This window comes from Prinia subflava, chromosome 13 (genome assembly GCF_021018805.1).
Source record: "Prinia subflava isolate CZ2003 ecotype Zambia chromosome 13, Cam_Psub_1.2, whole genome shotgun sequence".
Taxonomy (NCBI): domain Eukaryota; kingdom Metazoa; phylum Chordata; class Aves; order Passeriformes; family Cisticolidae; genus Prinia; species Prinia subflava.
This window is the reverse complement of record NC_086259.1, coordinates 2473850-2497712: the sequence shown is the minus strand read 5'-3', so window position 1 is coordinate 2497712 and position 23863 is coordinate 2473850. Positions and strand designations below refer to the sequence as shown.

At 39.0% G+C, this 23863-nt stretch overlaps 1 protein-coding gene across 5 annotated transcripts in view; it reads right to left on the bottom strand.

The window, feature by feature from the left end:
- LOC134557424 (transcription initiation factor TFIID subunit 4-like) overlaps positions 1-23863 on the bottom strand; it is a 150807-nt gene that overhangs the window by 102250 nt on the left and 24694 nt on the right. For 4 of the 5 annotated variants that reach the window (XR_010082048.1, XM_063410413.1, XM_063410416.1 and 1 more), the window contains 3 exons: positions 15028-15133; positions 10881-10995; positions 3615-3784 (listed from right to left, as the gene is read on the bottom strand). Coding sequence is in view for 4 of the 5 variants with exons in the window: in XM_063410413.1 (XP_063266483.1) it covers positions 3615-3784; positions 10881-10995; positions 15028-15133 (391 nt within the window). In the remaining variant the exon portion in view is untranslated. The remainder of the gene's footprint in view (positions 1-3614; positions 3785-10880; positions 10996-15027; positions 15134-23863) is intronic. The other variant, XM_063410415.1, reaches the window with a different exon arrangement.

Sequence of the window (23863 nt, the reverse complement as noted above, 5' to 3'; positions counted from 1 at the left end):
AGTTAATATATGGTTAGGGTTCACCACAAGTTGTGACATTTTAGGGAGAGTTATTAAAAGCAAAATGGTATCACCTGATTGTAGAAGAAATCGAACTAAAAGCTGTGGAAATTAATAAGCTGCTGCAGATTCTAAGCCTGTTAAGCTATCATGCTCTGTTGTTCACAAAATACAAAGCAAAGTTTTTTGGAACTCCCAGTGAAAGTTTGAGAGACCACCAAGTTCTCAGAAAAGTACATGAGCCAGCTGTTCCCTTTTTCCAAGGATTTAGTTATCATGTTATAAAAAGGTGTTATAAAAAGGTTTTATGCAATCCTTTGCTGCGTCCTGTGACCTTTCACTAATATTTAATATAAAGTGCAGTACAGCCTCATTCTTATCTGCACTCAAACCCCCATGCTGTAATAAAGGAATTAAAGGCAAGAAGTCTCTATTTTCCCAAGATGGTTATGAACTACGGAAAATTGTCACCCCTAAAAATCTCCTTTATTAAGTGTTGCCTGTTGCCTCATTTAGTAAACGGCAAAAGCTCAGAATGTCAAAAACTAGCTTCTAAAACCTAACTAACACAGCATTCTTACCCACTAAGAAGTAACTTATGAATGAAGTGAAACAAATTATTAAGGTTATTTTTCTTGTTTTGTTCCCATAAAACCATGTGGAAAAGCTAGGATTTTTCAGCATTATTTATTTGTGAGGGTCTCATCAGCTTGCTTGCTCTGTGAAGAAACACTGCTCATTCTACTAACAAAGTTAAAGACCTAGAAAGTGTCAGGAGTTAGTATGCACATGCATGATGAATATCAGCCTCTGCCTCTCAACTTCCCAAAAAGAGAAACAAAAGCCTTCCAACCCTTTGTATATCTTTCATTGTGCTATGCTGTCATGTAGAAAGATCAGGGTTTAAAGTTTTATGATTCCGAGTGGAATAACAAAAGAAATGCATTCTATGCTGAGAAATACCCACTCTTGATTTTGCATCAAAGAAGAATTTGAAACAGTCACAGCCTTGCCTTCCTACATGAACAAATGGCAATGATTAGTAGCCCAAAATGACTAGATACAAAATTGGATAAGGAAGCATGTGGGAAGCGGATGAATATCTTTGCATGAATTACCTTTCAGTTACTTCTTCCATTTAAATGGATCAATATTAGTCCCTTAGATTTAAAATAAACTTTGGATTATAACACTGCCAAGCTCAAGTAGAGATAAGAACACACAATATATTAAGAAACCTCTTTCACTATGACTTTGAGGCATCTGGCTGGTGGTTACTGCCAAAGTCTGAAGAGCATCTGCTCTCACTTTAGCAGTTTATATTCCAGCTCTGGTGAATGGAAGCACAATCTCTGAAACAGCCTTTGGGGAACACTACTGAGTGCCTTGACAGAGCTCTTACTCAGAAAAGAGAGGAGGAGATTAATATTACAGAAAACTTAAAAGATCTAGCTTCTGAGAAAGGAGACAAGAGCAGTTTTCTAATACTGTACACACCACAAATCTCTCTTTTAGTGAAACATTAAAAACCTGCCCTAAAACTGAAGTGATTAAATATGAATAGACCCAAAGGTAGAAAATATCATCTGTTTAAGTCATATTCAGGCAAAAGTAAGAAGAAACAATGGTTCTTATCTCATTGTCAGCAGGCATAATGAAAACAGAAGAATGGGGACTCACATAACAGACTTTTTCCTAATGTGCTCGAGAAGGTCACAGGCTCTTTGCTTAGTCCTGGTGTTGTCACAGCAACATATGGCAATACTGAGTCTTGTTGTGAACTTACAATGTCATTATTTTAAGTGCCCAGTAGCACAAATTACTAAATTTGTGTGTGGTCCTAAGCAAACAACAAATCTGGCCACACACAGTGAAAACTCAGCTTCTAAAACTTCAAAATCAGCTGAGGGAATTCTCTCCTCAAGAGCCATGGATCCCAGATAGCAGCCACTTCTGAACTCCATGGCCACTTTCAAAACTATAAAAGGCGTCATGTAAAACCAAAATAAAACCACTCTAAAAGTGGCTGCAGGAGATCACTAGGAGTGGCCACTCCTCTGGATTCACTGCTTTTGAGAAGTAAATCCCTGCAGCTGCTCTTAAAATCTTTGAAAGTTTCATTTCAATTATCAAAGCTAATAAAGCTTCAAAAACAGCCATAGGGATTTGTTCCTCAGAGGAGCAAACCCCAAAAGGCAGTGATGAATAGTGTGATGGGTTCTGTGGCTCTTAAAGCATGTACAGATTCCTCTAAGTCCTGCACTTGTAATTACAGCTCCATGTTGTGCAGCAATTGTTACAGCCAGACAGCTCATTAAGGCTTGTGTGGCAAATCCATCACTGATTTCCCATTCTTTGTAGCAGTTTTATGTCTGTTGCCTTTTCCTTTCCTTACACCTGTATCAACTATCACTTGAGCAGCCCTCCCCCCAGTTTCCAGGCACATTCCATGAAGACCTCGCTGGCTGCAGTCTCAGGTGGTGCTAGGGCAGTCCCACAAGGCAGGACAGGCTTTCCCAGCCGTCATCACATCCTCACTGCGAGCTGCCTACAGCCTGCAAAACCACTCCTTTCTCTGAAGGGGAACTTAAAATGCCATTCTGGAAAGTACAAGAGTGAAGTCTGACAATAAGTCAATGAAGAACTTGCCTGCAACTGCAATATAAAAAGGCTCCCGTTAATTCAGTGAACATAAACACAAATAACATTTCAGAAGCAATCACATGACTCAAAAAAACCTAACTGTGCTGATTTGCAACAAGATTTTGGTCTTATCTTTAAAACTCTGAGAACTAGTTCCTTAAAAATTTGTGATGTGAGCATAGGTCTGAAAGAGATAAAATTTACACCCTTAAGTAATTGGAGCTTAGTCAATAACTGGAACATCAGCTTACGACACTGATGGCACTGAAAACACTGTCAAAACAATGCTGAAAAATATACATTTAAGTACCAGAACACATAGGGTATATTAATAAAGTATGCCATAGAAAATACATTCTGTGTTATAGAAGCATATTTCCTAACCCTAAAACATCACTGATTTTGAACAATTATTCTACTGAAGTTTTTAACTTCCATTTTCAAATGGCAGAATAAAAAAACATATCTCTTTGCCACAATAAATAAACACAAGTTCTGAAAACACGCCTTAAGAAAATCACTATGAACTTAAATAGATGCAGGTGTTAAGAACTGAATAACTGGTTTGTATGGGGAAAGAAAATCTTGACAGGAAACTTAAGCATTCTGTTAAATGTTATTCACATGTGTCCTCTGTGACCTGCACTACTTACTTTACCTCTCTGTTTCAATCTTCTCGTGTGTAAAACATGAAGGAGGATTGTGAGAAATAATTAATGTTTGCAAAGAGCTTTGAGATCCTTGGATATAAAAAACATGGGGAAAGCATGAAATTTAGAAGTATCAGCATGCTATTTTATTTCCAACTTGAGGTAAGTTGCTTTTATCACAAAAACCTTGAAAGTTTAGAAATACAAAATTATGGAATCAAATGCTTAAAAAAACCCTCTTAAGTGCTAAGCACATTCTGCTCCTCAGAACCTCATCACTCTGAAGGAAACACTCCCAGGAGGAAAGGACGTGCTTCTCACCCGTTTCAAGTATGCGTTTGTGGAGAGGTACAGCAGCAAGGAAGGGTTCATCCTTACAGGACTGGATCTGGGTTCCAACCAGGTCAGAGTTGGTTGCCATAATTCGGGCACTTTCTTCATTAAGATTAACGCCGGCCATAGAGGCAACGTCATTGATGTCATCGTCATCTCTGCAATCAAAAAAAAGCCATATAAACCCAAATTCTGCATGTAATATATTCATTTTTGCATTATCTGCTTCTCCAGAAGTGATCATCATGCTACATGCCCGATGGGTGGGCCAACCAAGACACAACCCCGCATGTCTCCATTTTCATGGAGCATCTTCAGAAACAGCACCATATTTCTCTGAGCATATCAGGAAAACACCAGAAGCAGAACAATTTGATTGCTAACAGAAGGTGTGACAGAGGTGTCTTCATCTGAGTGAAGTGACATCGATGACACGAGGCTGATCAGGAGACTAAAGACAATAACTGAACATTGGGCTTTTCTCTTTATAAAGAAAACTAGGCATAAAATGGTAAAATAAATAACAGAAATTAAAAGTAAAACCATGGATTTTTAATCCTGCATTGTTTCACAAGTTCCTACTAAAACGGGTATCAAAGTATTTTCAGCAACAGCCAGGGAAGATTCTCTGACCATGCTGAGCTCATAGGTAGGCCTGGGCTCCACGTGTGGCTTGAGTATGTGCTGCTATTTTCTCTGGCAACATACAAGTATTAATCATGTCAACAAGCTTTAGGAAAATGAGCTGCATTTGAGAAGATGATAGCAACTCCCAGACCATTTTTTGCCCTGCAACATCCTTTTTAACAGCTTGAGAAAGTACAAACAAATCTGAGTGTCCACACCGGTACCTCCCAAGCATCTTTACCTCCCACCTGTCTGAGGTATGACTCAGAGCTGTGGAAACAGCCATTGGGATTTAGCACGTTCTGTTTCACAGCTACTACTGACACACAAACACCATTTCAACGTATTCTAGAGTGATTACACAATCTTGGAGAATATTATTTTCAGAATATATATATATATGGATAAGAACATTCAAGTCCAGACTCCTACTACTGTATAAAGTAAACAAACAAAAGCTTAATTTAATTTTTAAATTATTACATACATGATGTCCCATGCACCCTGAAACACTTTGTCACTTGTAACAAGCTTAATGCCCACAGTAAAAACCAATAGCTGCAAGGAAGGTCTGAGAATAAAAGGAAGGAAATCCAGAAATCCATAATCTAGGTCCTCCCTCTCCTCTCCTACTTTTCCTGTTATCTGCACCACAGCCAATTTTGGTGGATGACTACTGTGGTTTGACAGATACTGGTTTTGTTTTTTGTTGTGGGAAGAAGTCAAGAAGGGCCTTTTATTTGTGTAAACCTGCAGAAATGTGCTGAGAACTTGAGGCAGAAAATGGAATATTTTACAATGCTTTTCAGAAAAATTCTACACAAATGAGCTTCTATTAATTTCCAGAAGTGTTAAGCACTTGTTTTCTTGTCTTAAAATGAAATTCCCGAGAACAGTGATGCAACACCATAGAATGGTTTTTGTGGAAGGAAACAAAAGCTCATCCTGTGCCACCCCTGCCATGGCAGGGACACCTTCCACTGTCCCAGGCTGCTCCAGCCCCAGTGTCCCACCTGGCCTTGGGCACTGCCAGGGATCCAGGGGCAGCCACAGCTGCTCTGGGCACCCTGTGCCAGGGCCTGCCCACCCTCACAGGGAACAATTTCTTCCTAATATCCAATGTAAACCTATTACTTTTTAGTTTGGAGCCATTCCCCCTTGTCCTGCCACTCCACACCCTTGTAAATTGTCTCTCCCCACCTTTACTGCAGGCTCCCTTCGGGTACTGGAAAGCCACAACTGGGTCACCCTGGAGCCTTCTCCCCTCCAGGCTGAAAAATCCCAATTCTCTCAGCCTTCCTTCCTAGGGGAGGTGCTTCATCCCTCTAATCCTGTCACTTTTACATCTGACACGGTGTGGACAAGATGCTCACAGAGGGACCCTGGGCTGCAAGGAGGAACTGGCCCCATGCCCACACCCAGCTCATCTGGACTGCCCCCAACACCACACAACCAACACCAACTGAAATATTCAGTGACCAATGCAAAAGTTTGTAATTTTACAAACGAAAAACCACAGGTAAAACTGAAAGGAACTAAGATTTTTATCAGGTTAAAACCTGAATGCTTGAAGTAGAGTGAGAATCACTCAGGACTCACCATGGGCAAACCAAACTCCTATCAAGGCAATTACCAGAACACAAACTCCGAACTATGTAAAACAGCAGAAGCTTCTAGAACACAGATTGAACCCAGAACTTTGAAATAAAGCTCCAAGTGACCAAACCCCAAGCTCAGTGGTGACCCCCACCCCACTGTGGGTCTGGGTGCTGCTGCCAGGGGTGAGCAGAGCCCCGGGGCAGCCGGGGAGAACACGACCCCAGGGGCCCCAGAGCTGGCTGCACACACTGCCCACATCCTGCCCCTGCAGCCAGCACAGCTGGGCACAGCTGGGCAGCACTGACCAAGAGTGCCAACCCTCCATTTCCACACCAAGCTGCCACGACAGAGGTACTTTCATCTCCTTCAAGCAATCCATTAAAAAATCAAGACAGCAGCCTTGACGTCCAGAACATAACTTCCAAAAGAAGTTTATATTCCTTCTCCTTTTATTTCACAGCGGAACAGAGTATCGTTGATCTTTTACTCTCCTTCTGCTTAGCAGTTCAGCTACTCCCATTTTTATTCAGTGTACAAATCTGTGACCACATTATAAATAAGTATTTTCTGAAATAAAACCAGAAAGTTTTTTGGACACAAATTAGATTTCAATGAAATTATCAAAACCAATACAAGAGCACTTACAAAGACCATTACTGCAACTCCTGGACAGAATCATTTTCTTCCATCGTACATTTGCAAGCTACAATCTGCAAGTACATCCTTTTTCCTTTCAGTATTACATGGAAGACAAATAAGAAATATATTAATCACAGCTGGGACTGCAATTTTTTTCTGACAGGAAGAACGCTATCCAGATATATTCTTCTTTACTTTGAGGAACCTCATAATGAGAAATGTTTGGATACTGAAGCATGCACTTATATATAAGAGAGTTGCTATTCTTGCTGAACAGTTTCCTATAAAAGTGAACTTTTAAGCCCAGATAAGTGAGTTTTCAGAAGTCATTCTGTGGAACAAAGATGCCATCCAGTGGTCATCTAAACTGATGATTACTGTCTATCTTTCCTTTTTCATCAGTGCACAGTATTGAACAATTTCATATTTCTTGGCACATTTTACTATGCCCATCCTAATTCTACTGTTTCAGTAAATATTTCTGGTTTTTACTGAATTAAATTGTGAGTCTCATGGGATGAATCTAACATTCCAACACACACAGTATTTTTAACACAGCATGAGTTCTTGTAACAATTTTCCCTCTCCTTTTCATTATAAACACTCATGCAATTACAAAAAAAAATCTTATCTGAAAATAGGCAAGCAAACCCAAAGTATTTGCACAGTTATCTGTGAAAGGTTTGAAAGACTTTGTTTAAACTAAGACAAGCCATTATAAAAACCTGGTGGGATTTTCTTTATGAACAAACCTTAACTGCAAGATTGCAGAGTTTTTCTTTCTCACGCACTTTGTCAGATTTGAGCCACTGCTGTCCCAAACTGCAATACTGAACTGCTCCCAAACAAGCCAGAAGAATGCATAAAGCAATGGAGACAACATTATACCATTGATTGCCCTCTCTCCTACAGGGGAAATTGCATGTCATTAGGAAAGAGTCCCTACATCCCACAGATTCCATGGATCACACCACCAGAGATTAACAATACATGGCATATAAACGGTGACTTGAAGCTACTGGAACAGTCACTACTCTATTATATTTTATAATGGCATAGATTCCATTTACACGTTAATTATAGTGTTTATTCTGACTTTAATGTTATAATTTGAAATGTCTCCCTAATACTGCTTTGCCACACAGTTCATTCTCTATGTGAAATCTTCACCCTGATATGCAGAAGGGCTGACAGAACAGACCATATTTATGGTCAGCATTTTTCTTTATTTTGAAATACATAGAAAAAACACAATCCTCTTATACTTTGAAATATTCATTTGTAAAAACAAAAAACTTCAAGGGCAAGGTTTTGTCACATACCATTTTGAAATGAAAACTTTGAAGTTATCCATTTAATATCCCCATTAGCTTTCAACCACTTCAAGGGCGAGCTGCTTTGCTTATGTTGTTAAACTTTTATTTTTAAAAATGAAAATAAAATACTAGAAAAGAGGTTTTTTTTCAGCTATGCAAGGGGTTTTTTATTTCCACATAGAATTTACCTCAAAATGCAGCCGGACAGCAGAATAAAACACAGATACTAAGATCAGCTTCAAATGACATCAGAAACTTCAGAGAACTATCTCTGAAAACAAGCCCCATCATATTGGCTGTACAAAACCTGCCACTGCCAGGTTCCAGGAGGTCAGATGGAAATGCCACTTCAGAAAGGGAAGGTTTCTGTGAAAGGAAGGAGCACCTGGCTACCTGGCACCCTGTGCAAACAAAACAGCACCATCCACACCCCACGGCAGGGGTGTGCTCACTGCGGCCCTGCCACGCACTGCCCCCACGCCCTGTCAGGGTTTGCAGGGTGGCACCACAGCAGGACAAACAGCCACCTCCATCCCTGGAGGAACGCAGAGCACTCCCGGGCCAGCCCTGATCCAACCACACGGCTCCGGGCGGGACGTGCAGCCTCCCACTGCCATTCCTGTGTCTCAGCATCAGCAGCAAGTGCTTCCACTGGCTCCCTGCAATGGCCACCACCTGAACTGGGGTGAGACTCCCTGAGAGCTGCTGCTCTCAGCACATCAGGAGCTGCTGTCAGTGCAGGGGTGAGCAGCACCTGTGGACAAATATGCAGGGCCCTGGCAGACTTCAGGGGGATTTTTGCTTCTCCCAGCCACAGAAACCTCAGAGTGCCCTGTTACGGTACAAACCCAAGCTGAGACCTCTGCTTGAAAAACAAACACAAAAATTACTAAAAATTAAATTTAAATTTCTGTCCTTAGGTATTAACAGAGTTGAAAAGTCAACTAACTGGGGTTGTATGTAGTTCTCTCTGAAAAATACAGCAACAATAAATTTAATACTAGAAAAAGTGACCTAAAATTTCACAAGCACAGCTTAACATTGCAGAATTCTTGGGTTGAGAACTCTGCATCACAGAACAGCTACTGTAGCAAACAGTGAACTCATGTGACAGTCTTACAGTTCATTAATAAATGTTAACCTTAAAGGCATAGCTGCAATCTGCAAAATTCTTAATTGCTAGATCTTTTATGTAATTCCATCTTGTATCTCCTACAGTTCAGAACAGAGAAGAGAAAAAAAACCCCAAAAAACAATCAAGTTCAAATATCTGTTTCTAGTGACCAACACTTTACTCACAAAAGTGAAAAGCTCAAATAAGTTATTTTAAAGAAAGCAGAATGCAAAATAATGAAACAAATATGCAATAATAAAACACTAAGAGCAAAATAAATTTATACATAGCACAACTATTTTTCAAAATTCTTGCTTTGCTTTAGATGCCAGTTTGCCTTCTGGCTAAAAACACATTCTTCACACACGCTGGGAATGTTGAGGAAAACTAGTCAGCTTTCAGAGGATTAATACAGATTTCCAGCTCTGTGCCTTCAGGCTTAATAGTCAGACATCTATTTGTCCTCAGGAGAGGTTAGGGGTTGAAATGCAAATATGCAAACAACTGAATTCTTTGTTAAGATATCAGGAAAAAGCCTGATCTTTGCTGCTGTTTTATAAATCCTTGCAATTTTATGGACTTATTTAAATGCAGCTTTGTGTCTTACTATTTTGAAGGAGAAAACAATGTAAGGAAACAAACACATTAATTCTGACTAAAATTTGTTCTCTAGAGGAAAAATGACATACACCCTTGACAGCTTATTTACCAAACTCACTAAAGATTTATTGATTTATCAATCAGTGCCTTGAGCATTTGCTTCTCCCCAAGGGAAAATTAACAATTCCAGCTAACCTAATATATTCTATGTATAAACTAAGTGAATGCAAGAATCAATCCTGGCACAGTTTACAACATCCAGTTAAAAAATGCTGTCCCTTTTGGTGTATGTAAAATTGAAAGCCATACTAACGAAGAATAAATGCTCATGTTGCTTACAAACATAAAAAATACTTATTAAGACAGTACAATTGAACCCAACAGACATTTTAATTCATTTAAATACTCAGTGGGAGGCAAAAGCATTGGAAAATAAAAAATTGAATGATTTTGCTTCCAGATTAATACTAAGTACTACCACTATTAGTTACAATACTGACATGCCTCAAAGCAGAGATATTTCAAAGAGCTACAAATTCTCTTTTACTTCACCTGCAAAAGCATAAGCCTGAAAATTAATTAGTGGTTTGATTATGTCAGAGCAACATAAGAATCCCAGAAGACGAAAATTAAAATTGAGGAATATTTTGTCATTCAATAAAGAAAGAAAATATTTTAACACAACTAAAATGTACACAATCAAAATGGTGCTAGCGAGAGCAAAATGCAGCAAACATAAGATTTGCTTTTCACTACAAAAAGTAAAAATATCCCAAATATGCACAAATAAAAGTTTGGAGTATAAAGAACTGGCAGAGCAGCTCAGTGCATCCCTGCTACTGTGCTGAACCTTTGCAACCCCTGATTCCTGAGCTCAGAGCCAGGCAAGTCCCTCTAAAAGAACCAAGAACCCCCAGGCTCAGGGGTCTCCTGGCAGGCCCTGGGACTGTCCCTGCCCGAGGAGGGGCTCCCCACGAGGCCCTGTGCTCACACCCTTCCCAGCAGACACATTCCCCAGCAGCGGCAGAACCCAGCGCAGAACACCGAGCGCATCCTTTAAATCCTCCTGCACACAATTCCATCCAGCAGAAGTTTTATTGTAATCCACAGAATTTATGGTTTTGCTAAACATTAATGTGCATTTAAGAGAAAAATCCGCAAGATGTGTCAGGATCCCCTCCCTTTTTTAAAACCAGAATTAAGCATGAAAATTGCCATCCAATCCCAGGAAAAAAGACAGGAATTATTGTAAAAGACTGCCCTCTGGTGTTACACCAATCCTAAATTCTGTTTTATGCTTCAGCTCCCCCCGTCAACCACCCCACTGCATTTTTTTATTATTATTATTTCTTTTTTTACCTGAAAGAACCACCTCCAGGGTCATTCAGCTTGTTTTTCTGATTTGCAGAGACCTGAACACCAAAGCCCCCAGGACTTTTACTGGCTTGTATTGTTGGTGCCTTCCCTACTGTGCCTGAAAAACACCAAGCAATGTTATTATGAGCTGTCTTAGACAATTTACATCAAAGAACCTTCTGTCCAGGAACTAAATTTAACTGTCTGTAAATTGCAAACAAAGGAAGTTATTATTTTAAAAGACTACGTGCTGAAGAAGAACAATTTAAAATACAAAATTTATATTAACATTGAGGTTTGTTCAATATTTACAGAACAGTGAAGATTCCAAAACTGAAAACCATTGGCCATAAAAAGCTATAATATTTATAATATCTGTAAGTGTTTTTGCAATTTCCAGTAAACCACTTTCCTGGATAATCTGTACAGAATAAAGAAGGCAAATTTGAAACATTCTTAATACAAATACTGGAAGTCAGAGCTACTCAGGTGTTAGCTATGCCTTTTACATTTTCTATATAGTAATTGTTCTTTATTGGAGTGAAAAACATGTATTTCAGAGTTGAAAGCACTGCCTGTATTTTAAAATGTTTTGCATTGCATATAAAAGAAAAAACACTATTGCCAAATTTGACACACACCCCCCATAAAGGTTGTCTTTTGCTTTCTCATCCTGAAAACAATGACTCAAAAATAATTCGTGTCTGTATCTAGACTTTACAAGTCTCGAAGTACAAGTAAAACATTTCTAAATGAGCCAAAATGTGGTGGCCATTCAGGAAATTAAAGAGATCTAAATTCCTCCTTGACATGAAACTTTTGGAGTAAGCCCTCCTTGACTGCCTAAACACATTTACCTGGGTTGTATTTTGGATTTCCTTTAATCCCACCTGTGTTTTGGCATGTAAAAACAACTCACTTCTATTTGATGTGAAAGACCTCACCTCTCTCTTATCACTCCACTTTATTGAGCAGTGCAGATGCAGTGTTTGAGGCTTTGAGAAGGACATGAAGGCTGTTCCTGCACCCAGTGACTCAGTTGTGACATAAATGGCATGGTAAGAACCTCGGTAGAGTTACAGTATTTTTCTTTCATGAATAGTAAAAACCTGAAACACAACTATCCTAATAAATCCTTTTAAGAATATTTCTTGGCTTATACAAAGCTGCTAGCTTTGACTGAGTCCTGCATTACTTTTTTTTAATTTTGAAGTCTTCATCAACTCCAGCATATGATCTTAAAAGAAACTGATTTGGCAGTGTTTGTTGGGTTCTCCATCTGTGTAAATAAACTGTAATGTGGACTCTCAACATTACCAAATACAAAACCAGATTTAGGACCTCAGGCTCAAGCCTGGGGAATAAAAATATTTTGTCATCATAATATTCAAGGTCCATGAGATGTCACAGAGAGCATTAGTTCACGGACCAGGCAATTCATTTATCTATTTCAGATGAACTAATGGAAAGGTTTTCTACTAAATGAACTGGAAGGAAGGAAAGAAATAATACAATAAGAAAAATTAGCAGATTTCTGCTTGGTACAATTAAGATCTAGAAGATTAAAAATGTGTTAACCTTGGAAATTGTTGCAATGGCAAACTTTAAGTAACAACAGCACTCCTCCAGAATTAATATATTTCTTTGGAATCAATATCAATGCTTTGTTTCCTACAGATCATAATTTTTGATCGAAAAGCACCCTGACAACATATATATCTATATGGATATGGAAGAATTAAGTCTCACATTCATCCCAAGTATATGTAATTCTACTCAATGGATCAGGCAAAGTGAATATAAGATTTGGGATGACACTTGAGTTTTCTGGTTTAAATAAATCACAACTGTGCATGACTGAGGGTTAGACATAAAATATGCCTAAAATGTCCATTTTTATTATGGGCAGAGCATATTTTGAAAATTAAAATCACCTGTGGGCCTAGATATTTCATGGGATTGGTAATGACATACAGAGTCTTTCACCACTGCATCCCTGCTTCAAATTTTAACTAGCTTGATCTAGAAAAATAAGTTCAAATTTAGGAGCTTATAAACTCCTAGGTGTATTTCAGCACTGGTTAAATAGCTGCAACGAATACTCTAGTTAATTATTTTATTATTTGGCTCAGTTCCTCCATCCATAAGCTGGAATTCACCTAATTATTATACTAGTAGAGTGCTTTGGTAAAGGAGTGTGAATTTTTCATGCAGTAACAATGGTGTTACTTCCACTGCCATGGAAGTAATTTTATTTATATAAAAGTCCTTAAAGCCTGCCAGTTTTATCTAAACTACTGTTTTAAGAAGCATTGCAGTCTGTTCACATGGATGTATGGGAGATACATTACACTTGGAGATCCACTCCTGCCAAGGAGGAAAATGCAGCACTTTGTGGAGGTCAGCTCAGTTCTGAGGTGACTATCCTTAACAAGTCACACTCCACTAAATTATGCTACTGTAATTTTTACTTAGATGATGTCCTCTTCCAGCATATTATCTCCTTCTGCATGAATAGCTAGGCCAGTATAAAATATCACTGCACTGGTGTTTACAGAAAAGGTTTTAACAACACATCACAATGATGCACTCCTGACAGTGCTGCCAGCACACAGGCAGACTGCTCCCTAGAACAAGAGCTGCAGGATGAATGATTTTATACTGGGATTTTTTCTAAATGCTTATTCTTGTTTGTTTTGTCTCTGTAAATAAAACAATATACTGGAGGGCTTAAGCAAACCTGTAAATTGGAATAAGCTCACCAGAAAGCGGGATCTTGCATAAATTGGCTTTTATGAAACCATCTACCATAAGCCAAACTGCCAGTTAAGTTCCATTGCACTGGCTGATCAAGGGCTATCAAGAATAAACTCATATTCCAAACCTACTGGTTTCAAAGACAGATGCCAGCATCATGCAAATTCTCAGCACACTGTTGACATTCACAACTTGGAGACTGAACAAGCAAAGAAATGAAATCTGCCTTCACTCTCAAACACATTAGTCAGAAGTGAAAGCTCATGCTATAAGATGCATGGACATGTTACAAACTCAGGACATGAGCATCAGTGCTATCAAACAAACATATTTTATGGTGAGTAACTGTATTTCTTCCTAACTTGGGAAACAGCCTACAGGATTACAGCAACAGCTCAGTCTCTGTGTCCATTCAACCTTTGGATCCCCCTAGGAGAGCAGAGCAAGTAAAACATCAACTGCTATTAAACATTTTTGATGTTTCTTTTTTCCCAAGGAGAACAGAAATGACCAAACAATGAAGTCAAGTAGGCAGCAATAGCTTTTATGTGCATTTAAACTAGTTTGGCTCCTGACTCAATACCTGGAGATGACAAGCTCTGTATTCCATTACAAACCCTCAGTCATGTAAATGCCCACATCCAATAAGATACTCTCACACATATTCAGGAAAAATAAAACCCAAGTCTAAGAGGTTCAGTGGTAGAAATAAACAAATGGCTATTTATTAGGAAGCAAGGAGGCTTCGATCCTCTTAGAGATGTGGGCAGTATCAGCCAGGCATGGAACCCCCGTGCACAGACACATGAGGAAGGTGTGTACAGACCACGTGCCGTGGCTAATCATGGCATGTCAGGTTGCTGGAGCCAGTCTCTGACCTCACCCAAAAGTAAACATACTGGCAGGAGTCAAAGCAAACCAAGTGAGGCTTGAGAAATTTCTCTAGGGCTCCCACCCTGACCTCTGTAGCTGCAGAGATGGGGACAACCATGTTCTGCTTCGGAGTATGAACCAGAAGTAGGATGATTAAATTGAGGCATCCACCAGGCTTCAGGAAAATGCAGAATTTCTTTCTTGGCCCAGAGCTACAGTTTAGGACAGTGAGAGCCAAGTTCTTGACCTGGTTTAGAACTTTCTATGAAAATCTGCTAAGTAAGGAGCTAAACGTGTGAGAGTTTAGTACTAAGGTTGTTTCAAAACATTTCACTGTGTTGGTCCGAAACACCTTGAAACTGCATAGGAAAACATGCATTCTTCAGCCAGCATGAGGTAAAAATAAATGTCAACAATGTTGCCAATGTCAACACTGTACGCTTTTTTCATGCTACTCGTTTGTAATTACAACAAAATTCATACAAAGGTAACAATCTCACTGAAACATTTAAACCCATACCTTGTGGTCTAATGGTCTGAGTTATTACCACTGGCATCCTAATCTGGGTAGTCTGGCAAGCAGGGGTTCGTTTCACAGTTTGAGCAGATGTTGACTGGATAATCTGCTATTATTAAAGAAAAGTATACTTATATTATACTCTTTATACACAAACACACACAACGTAAATACACTAATACCTGTAATTACCAAGATAAGCACGTGGATCTCTACAAGCACAACCAGCTGGTGACAAAAGTCATATTCATGTAATGCATGTGGTTGTGTGTGTGTGTATATACATAGTTTGCCATTATGCTTTTAAAAAAAATTAAATATACGACACAGATGGCATACCTTACAACCTTCACTAAAAATATATTTCAAATCCGTAAGGTTAATATTAAAATTCAGACTTTTGTCTTCAGAAACTTTACTAGGAAGAAAAGCAGTTTTGTAGAAGAAAATGCTGCAATAAAAGTAGTGGTATCCACCTACAAACATTAGGCCTTGCACTAAATATCTACGCTTTTTAAAGAAAACACTAAAAATAAATTCTAAAATATTATGGGTTCTAAAGTCAGATACACACAAGAAAGCAAACCAAGTTTTGGGGTGATCATTTACTATGAATCTTTTAAATGCTAATTTGATATTCTCAAAGTTTCACTTACTACTACTTCAGGTTCTGAAGCCCTTTCCCAAAACTAAACCTGGGTTAGGAACTTAAAATTTGACCCACAAACAAATCAAATCAAAAAGAAAACACATGCAAGGGTCATATTTATTCAACAGCAAAATGCACATTCATATGATCAGGGACAAGGCAGGCACAGACATAATGAACACAAGCTTCAGAAAGAAGTCTGGATGCTGCAGAGCTGTAAAAAAACCCATCAATAAACTTTGAAAATAAAACACTGGCAAAAAGCTCTTTAAGTAAGATTCCAACCACCACTCAGGCATGGCAACTTCAGAGGCCACGCCACAGTCACAGCTGAGCTCCTCCCACGGTGGGATGCAGCATTCCCTGCTGGAAGGCAGCCCCACAAAGAGCACCTAAAACCACTTCACTCAGCTGGACAACCCATGGCCAAATCTCTGACTGCAAAGCAACCTCTGGAGAAAAGGAAAGCAGAAACAGCATCTGCAAAAGAGACACGAGAGTAGAGGATGGGCAATGTGAAAACCATTCCATCAGCAGGAACCAGGGCTCCAAAACTGGATGGGAGACAGGCAAAAACTACAAACAAGGAAAGAGTCATGAGGGATCTGGGATGTATTCTGGAGAAAAAACAAATAGGGCCATTCTGAAGTTACAAAACTGCATCTTGCACATCCTAAAATATAGTCAAAAAGTTATATTAAACCTGTGTAGAAGTATGTAGAAGGATGTAGAAGTACTCGCAATAACCACCTTGCAGAAAGGGAAAAGGAAAAAAGATTAAGAATTCAGCTTCAACCATGGACACTGAAGGAAAATGGAGCATTTGTACTTAGCACAGAAATGGAGCAAACAGAAATTTACTTGGTCAAGACAGCAAGTGAATAATCACATTCAGAGGGGAAAGAATAAAGCAGATACCATGCTTAAAAACAGGAAAGAAACAGAGTTGATCAGTGAAAATAACAGAAAAAAGTTGAATTTAATTGCACTTTGATGCACAGGAAGCATGAACAAGAGTGGTTGTGGTAAAAAGCATAGTCCACATTAAGCAAACATACATTGGTATGAGAAAGGAGAATGTTGCCACTTTTACAGTAATTTATTGGATCCGTTTTCCGAGAATAGTGAGGAAAAGCTGTTGTACCTTAATGGGCCAGAAGTCAGGCCATAAAGGAGATGTGTGGGTCCTCTGGACAGAATTACTATCTGCTATTGCAGTTATCTTCTGCAATTACATTTTTTTTCCTCTCTGTGAGGCAACCTCTACAGTTCAGAACCAAGTTCTGTTTCCCTTGATTAATATTTTCATGTGAATACCCTACAAAATGACCCACTAACACCATTACAGACAGGACAATATTTAACCATTTAAGATGACATAAAATGGCAATGTTTTCTTTATTATGCAATACGTTCCAAAATATGTCTTTTGGCAAGTACTGTACTAGGACTTCAATGTATGTCCAAATGCTGAAAGTCCAGAAAATTACTGAGAAACAAACTTTTCCAGGGGCAGAGACCAAAATCTTCATCTTAAACTCCACACAGAAACCAATCACCAACAAGCACATACTCAAATGAACAACTGCACCAGAGCTCAGAGTAGCATCTTACACTAAATCCCAGTTTCTGTACTGGGGTCTTAAGAAACGCTTCAACACAGATGCAATCTTCAGATCTGGATGTTATTAAGGAATTAACATGAGCAGTTTGTTTCTGAAGCAGGGTGTGTAACTCCTTTCCAGGCAAACTAAGGACATAGTAAAAACCAATGAATCAGAGAATCCTGCAATTAAATTTTTAACTAAGCCACACTTCATCAATTAAGACAATTCAAACTGTTCTAATCTTCTTGCCTGTTTTTCCAACATCACAAACATTGCTATGAAGTCCTTAGCTTAACCTGAAAGTTGCAGACAATGAACAAGTGTACTAGCATGCTGGTCTGGAAGATGATTAACTTAAATGGTTTCATATTTCTCACAGACTAAAAACATGCCCAAGTGTACCCCATGTCACGTTATCTATCCATATTCTGAATCAAAGCTGACTGCCACTGATCAGCTCACAAGCACTGCCCCAGACTGAGAGAGCAGATACAGAAGTTTTAGGACACAGAGGTTATCAGGGACATTACTCCAGCCTCCAGAAAAGGGGACATCTTGGTGCTGTTCAACCACCTTTGGGAAGATGTAGAGATGACAGTCAGACTCCCTCAGATGTGCAGAGCAGAGGGATGTAACACAAAAGACACAAGCTACAATGGAGGAGATTCCAACGTAATATAAGAAAAAAAAATACCATGAGGGTGGAAGCTCTGAACAGGTTGCCCTGAGAGGCTGTGTAATTTCTTCTTGAAGACACTCAAAACACAACTGGTCACAAGGGAGACATCCCAGGATGTGAGCAGGAGGCTGCACAAGACACCCCCAGGAGCCCTTTCCAACCTTTCACCACTGTGTCCATAAACATATCATCACGGATTTTGTTCAAGTGCTGAGTTACAAAAGGTAACAAGACAGAACACAAAAGTCTCCAGAGCTTACAGAAACTGTTCACTCCACCTCCACTAAAAAGGGAAGCATTTTAATTATGTTTGCCTCTGAAGACAGCAAGCACAATGGAACAGCAAAGGCACAGAAAAGACTATGTGATTTAGTCATTGCCTGGATTTGATAGAGTTCGGAAAATGGCAAAATTACTAAACAAAATTACGATCAAGACAGTGTTGAGACAGCAAGTACTGTCATATCCTAGTTATTCCTCTTCAATTTATCTGTCTAAAGTTGAAGCATCATGTCCTAGGCTGCTGCACTTTGGAGCTCTTCAAGGAACACGCTGAAGCAGCAAAGTAATGACATTGCTTCTCCAAGTGCAATGTGTCAACAGTTACCTACATTTTTCTTCCATGAAATGAAATTTTTCTGCAAAGTAAGATGTTCATGTCTCACAATAGGAAGTATTCTCTCTCTCTAGTTCATATTCACACTTCTCCCCTTGTCATCTCTCTCCACTATCACACTCACTCTGATTCACCATTTGTCTGCTCTGCCAGACCAGTTCCTCCTCTCAGCTCCTGAACACTGCAGACACTGCTCTGCCCTTTGCTAAAGGTGAAAAAAGGGATGGTTTTACAAAGGTGCTTCTGTAAGGCAGCAGGCTCATGAAGACAAAAAAGGATTTACAACCACACTACTGATAACCAGAATAACAAAGAGGTCACAGCCAAAATACTCTTTTTTTTCTAAGGGTTTTCTTCAAAAAGCATAGATTTGGTAACTATGAGAATAAAATAATGGTTCTCTCCAGGCCTAATCTCAAGGCAAAAGGTGATGATCATTCCATGACATCTTCTACTGTGGAAGGTTTTACAGGACAGAGAACAAATTACAGATATGAACACAGACCAATAATCAACAACGAAACCAACAAATACAGACTGAGAAAGAATCCAGCCAAAGCACATCAAACATACAGGAGCAGAAAGAGAACAGAAGTTATCAGTCCTTCTCATGCCTGCACAAGAGAGACAAAATTAAATAAGAGCCACTACCTAGAAACCATTGAAAGGAAATTTCCTTTAGGACAATAAGATTAGAACTAATTGCTAAAGTTTCTGAGGACAAGGATTTTGCAAATCTCCTGGACCAGTGCAGATGCACGAGGTTCCAACCTTTACTTGATGAGGGCTACAAAACCAGCCTGGCTCAATTCACCCTTTGCAACAAAAGCATCTGATCCAAAAGCTTAAACCTATCAACTACTACTGTAAAGAGAAAAACACAGTAAACAAGAGCTTCTACAAAGAATGAAAAACAAAAATAAATTTGAAAAATAGATCTTTTACTTAGCATTTTTTTCTCCCAATTAAGTTAAAAAAGTATTGTGGAAGGAAGAAACAAGACACGCATAAACAGATAAAATTCAGAATCGCTGTGGTCTGATATGACACTTATCTTCACTCATGAGTAAACACTTGCTAACTCACTTGTGGCTATGCCACTTGTGATTTATCAGTCTACTCACTCCTGAAGATAAATGTCATATCAAACCTCAGCTATCATGTAATCTGGCAGCATTAACTTACAATGTTCATGCTTTTATAGGCCTAGAATTTGTATTTACCATTGCTTACCATACTGCAGTAGCAGCTACAGTTTGTCAATGGTGCCACATAACCAGCATAAGCAATTATTTTTCCTCCCAATTAAAAAAAAAGACTATTTAAAAACTCAGCATATAAATTTTAATGTTAATATGACAACAATATTATTACATTGAGTATAGGTTTTCAACAAAGAAGTGAAGAAAAATAAAACAGAAGACATGAGATCACTTGTCCCACCTGCTCCTCAATTTATTATACAATTGCTCCTACAATGGTCAAATGATCTACTTTTGAGTGTTTTCAGTTATGGCTTTTTCATCACTGTCTTTGGGAGGCTGATCTACTACCTAATATTCTCTTTTACTTTAAGGATATTTTGCCCTATATCCTACCTAAACCCTACTTCATTTAATTATATCCTGTTATTCATATTTATACCATCTTGGTCTGTTCCAAATAATGGATTCTCCCTTTTATTCTCCCTTATAATCAGTGTTTGACCAAGTTATGTGTATTCAATTCTCTTAAGCTTTTCTTTTAATCTTTGCTTTCAAGCCTGGTCTTTTCTTATTGGTTTCCAAACAGCAATCAGTGATAATATTCTCCTTACATTAAGGTACAGAATTCCGAAAATAAAGTCCATGATAACAACTCAGAAAACCACTAGACTGTGTTTCAAATAGGCATACAATTTGTCAAGTGTAGGCTTTGTTCCAGTTAATGGATCCCAGATATCTACTGCTCAACAGCCATTTTTATTTAAATGTTATTGCACACCAAATTCCATGAGTAGCTAGATCTTTATTAGTTAATTAATAGAAAATACTCCTTTTATCCAAACAGCCATCTATTGCTCTTCCATTTCTAAGCTGCCTTGCAGACAAGACAAAAAGAAAATTATTTCCTAAAACGTCACTAAAATGTGTACAAATTACATTCATTCATGAACAGAGAAGTGAAGCCAGAAGAGCTTCAGCAGAGAATTAAAAAGCCAAGCGGAACCTCTCCATATAACAAAATTATTATTCTCCTGCTGTATCTTGTTTCCAAATTCCATTACTCTATCTCAACTCTGAGAGACTCTAACCACTGTGACAGTGCAGGGAAAGTACCAGTAAATGTTTGAGCAAATCCTGCTCCAGTGTAACTTAGAATATGGCAGAGCCTGTCCTCTGGACTCTGTGCCCAATTAGTGCAGCAGTAATGGTGCAGATATGTTTCCATACATCCCTCCTAACCCTAGACCTACATGAATCTTTATACAGCTTTGTATATAATGAAATTTGTTTTAATTAAGATGGATCACTGATTTTCTTAGTGGGTTTTTATCACTCAGGTTTAATACTTGGCTTTAACCTGCAGGAGTGCTTCCCCCTTACGATGCAGCCAGTGCCAACACAACACATAAAGTGCTGATCCACCTCCACTACCATCAATAACCTCAACACGAATAATAAAGAACACCTCTCTTACACAGGTTTAACCTGCTGCAACACCCAAAACAGGACAGGCAGTGTCTGTATATATAAGGCAACACAGAGCACACAGACTCTAAGAACAGCAATTTAGACAAACTTTGAACATTGCACTTAGAACAATTTAAAAAATTGATTGCTGGCTTATCTCATTAGTGTCTCATCAATAAAATATTAGCCTAAGATTGTTCCCCTTTTCTTTATGTAGAAGTAGCACTATCTAGCTTTATAAAGGATTGTTTTCCATAGTTTGGAACATGATTCCAGGACTTTACTAAACAGATCAAAAGTCTCCAGTTTCATCTCTGCCAACACTGTACATTTCAAAGCCCTTGTGCAAGCTGTGCTGCATGCTGACAGCGTGCACAGGATTTTCATGTTGCAAGGCGCCTCAAACAACTGGAGAAAGCACCACCACGGCTGACACCTTTGAGAAACAGAACAGACAAAGGAAGGAACAACTAACAGACCCTTCAAGTTTTAAGGGAAACTGGACTACTGTAAACTGGCTGGTATGAAAATATCTACATTCTAAAACAAGCTTGCCCTTCTGCAGCTGGACAATTTGCAAAGCCAGCTGGAACTCTCTCCAATGAGCTCCAGGCTTGGAAAACCTGGAGCTCAGCCAGTTCTTCCATCAGTGCTGGCTCCCCTCAGGCCAGCCAGCTGCAATCTTCCTCTTCCGGACAAGTCCAAGGCAAGATGGCCAGCAGCTCTGTGCTCTGATTTCGGGGAGCCCTGAGAGCTGTGGCAGTGTGATCACTGTCACTACAGAAACATCAGGACTTATCAGCAGTTACTGGGGTGATATGGAGCTGCTGCTGTGGTGTCTGCTTGGCACCTGAGTTGATGGTTGCTGTGCTAAGAATTTTTGATGCAGTAACTCTTGATGCCTGATGTTGCTTTTGTGTGTACAGAACTACTCTGAGGGTCACTAAGTGCCTGGTTAATGTTTGATTCTATTAACTAATGACTAATAAATTTAAAGGAAATATGAAAAGACAGCTTCACACTAAAGCAAATAAATTAAGATTTTTAATGTCTTCTCCCTATTATATACATTTTTTTAAATATTATATATTTTCTAGAAAAGAAATAGCATCAACCATAGTTTTGCTCTGTGCAGTTTGTGACCTTTTGAAAATGTAGTGGTCATTTCATGTACCCAGTAAATGAAAATTCAGCCCTAGACCTGTGACCTCCTTACAGACAGAAAACCAACTTCTCTTGCTCATCAGATCAATGTCCACAATGTTACCTGAGCAGTTTTAGCTCCTCCTGTGACACAGGGATGTCAGAAAAGCTCTTCACGTTGTTAATCTCTACTCAGGTTAACATCACAATTGCTTGCTTAGAGTATCCATTGACATGAGACAGGCAAAATGTGCCTCTCCCAGAAATTTGGCTTTATCCCTATCAGAAAATTCTCCACCAGAACTACCATCATAAGAGTAAGAATTCCTGTGGTCTTACCCATTTTTGTCCTACATGAGTGTTTCTCAGAGGCAGGGGGAAACCTGCCTAGTGGGCACAGGAGCACTTAAGGTGGGCTGCACAACATTGGGAAAAGCCATGTTACCTGGCAGTGGGTGGGCCTTAGATTGTGGCATGAGGTAAGGCCACACTTACTGGCCATGCACATTTCTACCTGTAAGCAATCTGTCAGCTGCAGGCAGAAATTTGCTTAGCCTGGGACAGGGAGTAATTTTTCCACCTACTGCCTGTAATTATCACCAGTTTCTGCTCTTCTATTGTCCATTCAGTCATGAAACATGGACAAATCAAAGAGGTGTCACAAAAAGTGTGAAGAACACTTGTCTAATTAATACAACAATCCAGACAGGGCGGGGAGAAGTCGTCTCAGAAAAAGAAAGAATGCAAGTGGCTGGACCTGCACTGGAGCAGCTGAGTTAAGGTGAAAAACACCCAGCTCTCTTGTGCGTATTACAGCTGCCAGAGTCAGAAATCTTATCATTCAAGACGTTCTTACGCATTACAACTATGCTAAATTATATTAAATTATATTAATTTTATTTTAAAGTTAATTTAATCACTAGAAATGCCTGTAAGACTCAAGACACAACTCAGGTACTTTCAGACTGTGTGCTGCTATTTTTAAATTAAAGCAAAAGAAATACTCTCTCTCCACACACCTTACAAATTATTTATATGCTTTATAGAGCCAATAAACTCAAGGACAGGTCACTGTAAGCTTTTACATTATCACATTTGCATTTCTCAGCCTTGATAATATAAATTTTTACCAACTTGATACATGTTCTGGAACCACTCTAAAAAGATTTAAAACCTATGTGAAGTACTTCACTCACACATACAGAGAAACCACAGACAAGGAAACTCTCACAAAGGGTAGCAATGCCTGTATGAACTCAAGGCCTTGTAAAAACACTTTTAATTACAAGTGCAAACACACACAAGATCCTGTGTAACTGCAGGATAAAGTCACCACGCTCTCAATGACTACCTGGCTGTGCAGCTGCCTTACTGATAGTGCCTTTGAAATTAATGAAATTAAGCACTTAATACTCCACTATGCACAAGACACACTTCAGTGAGCAACAGCAGAGAATTTCATTATTGCTAAAC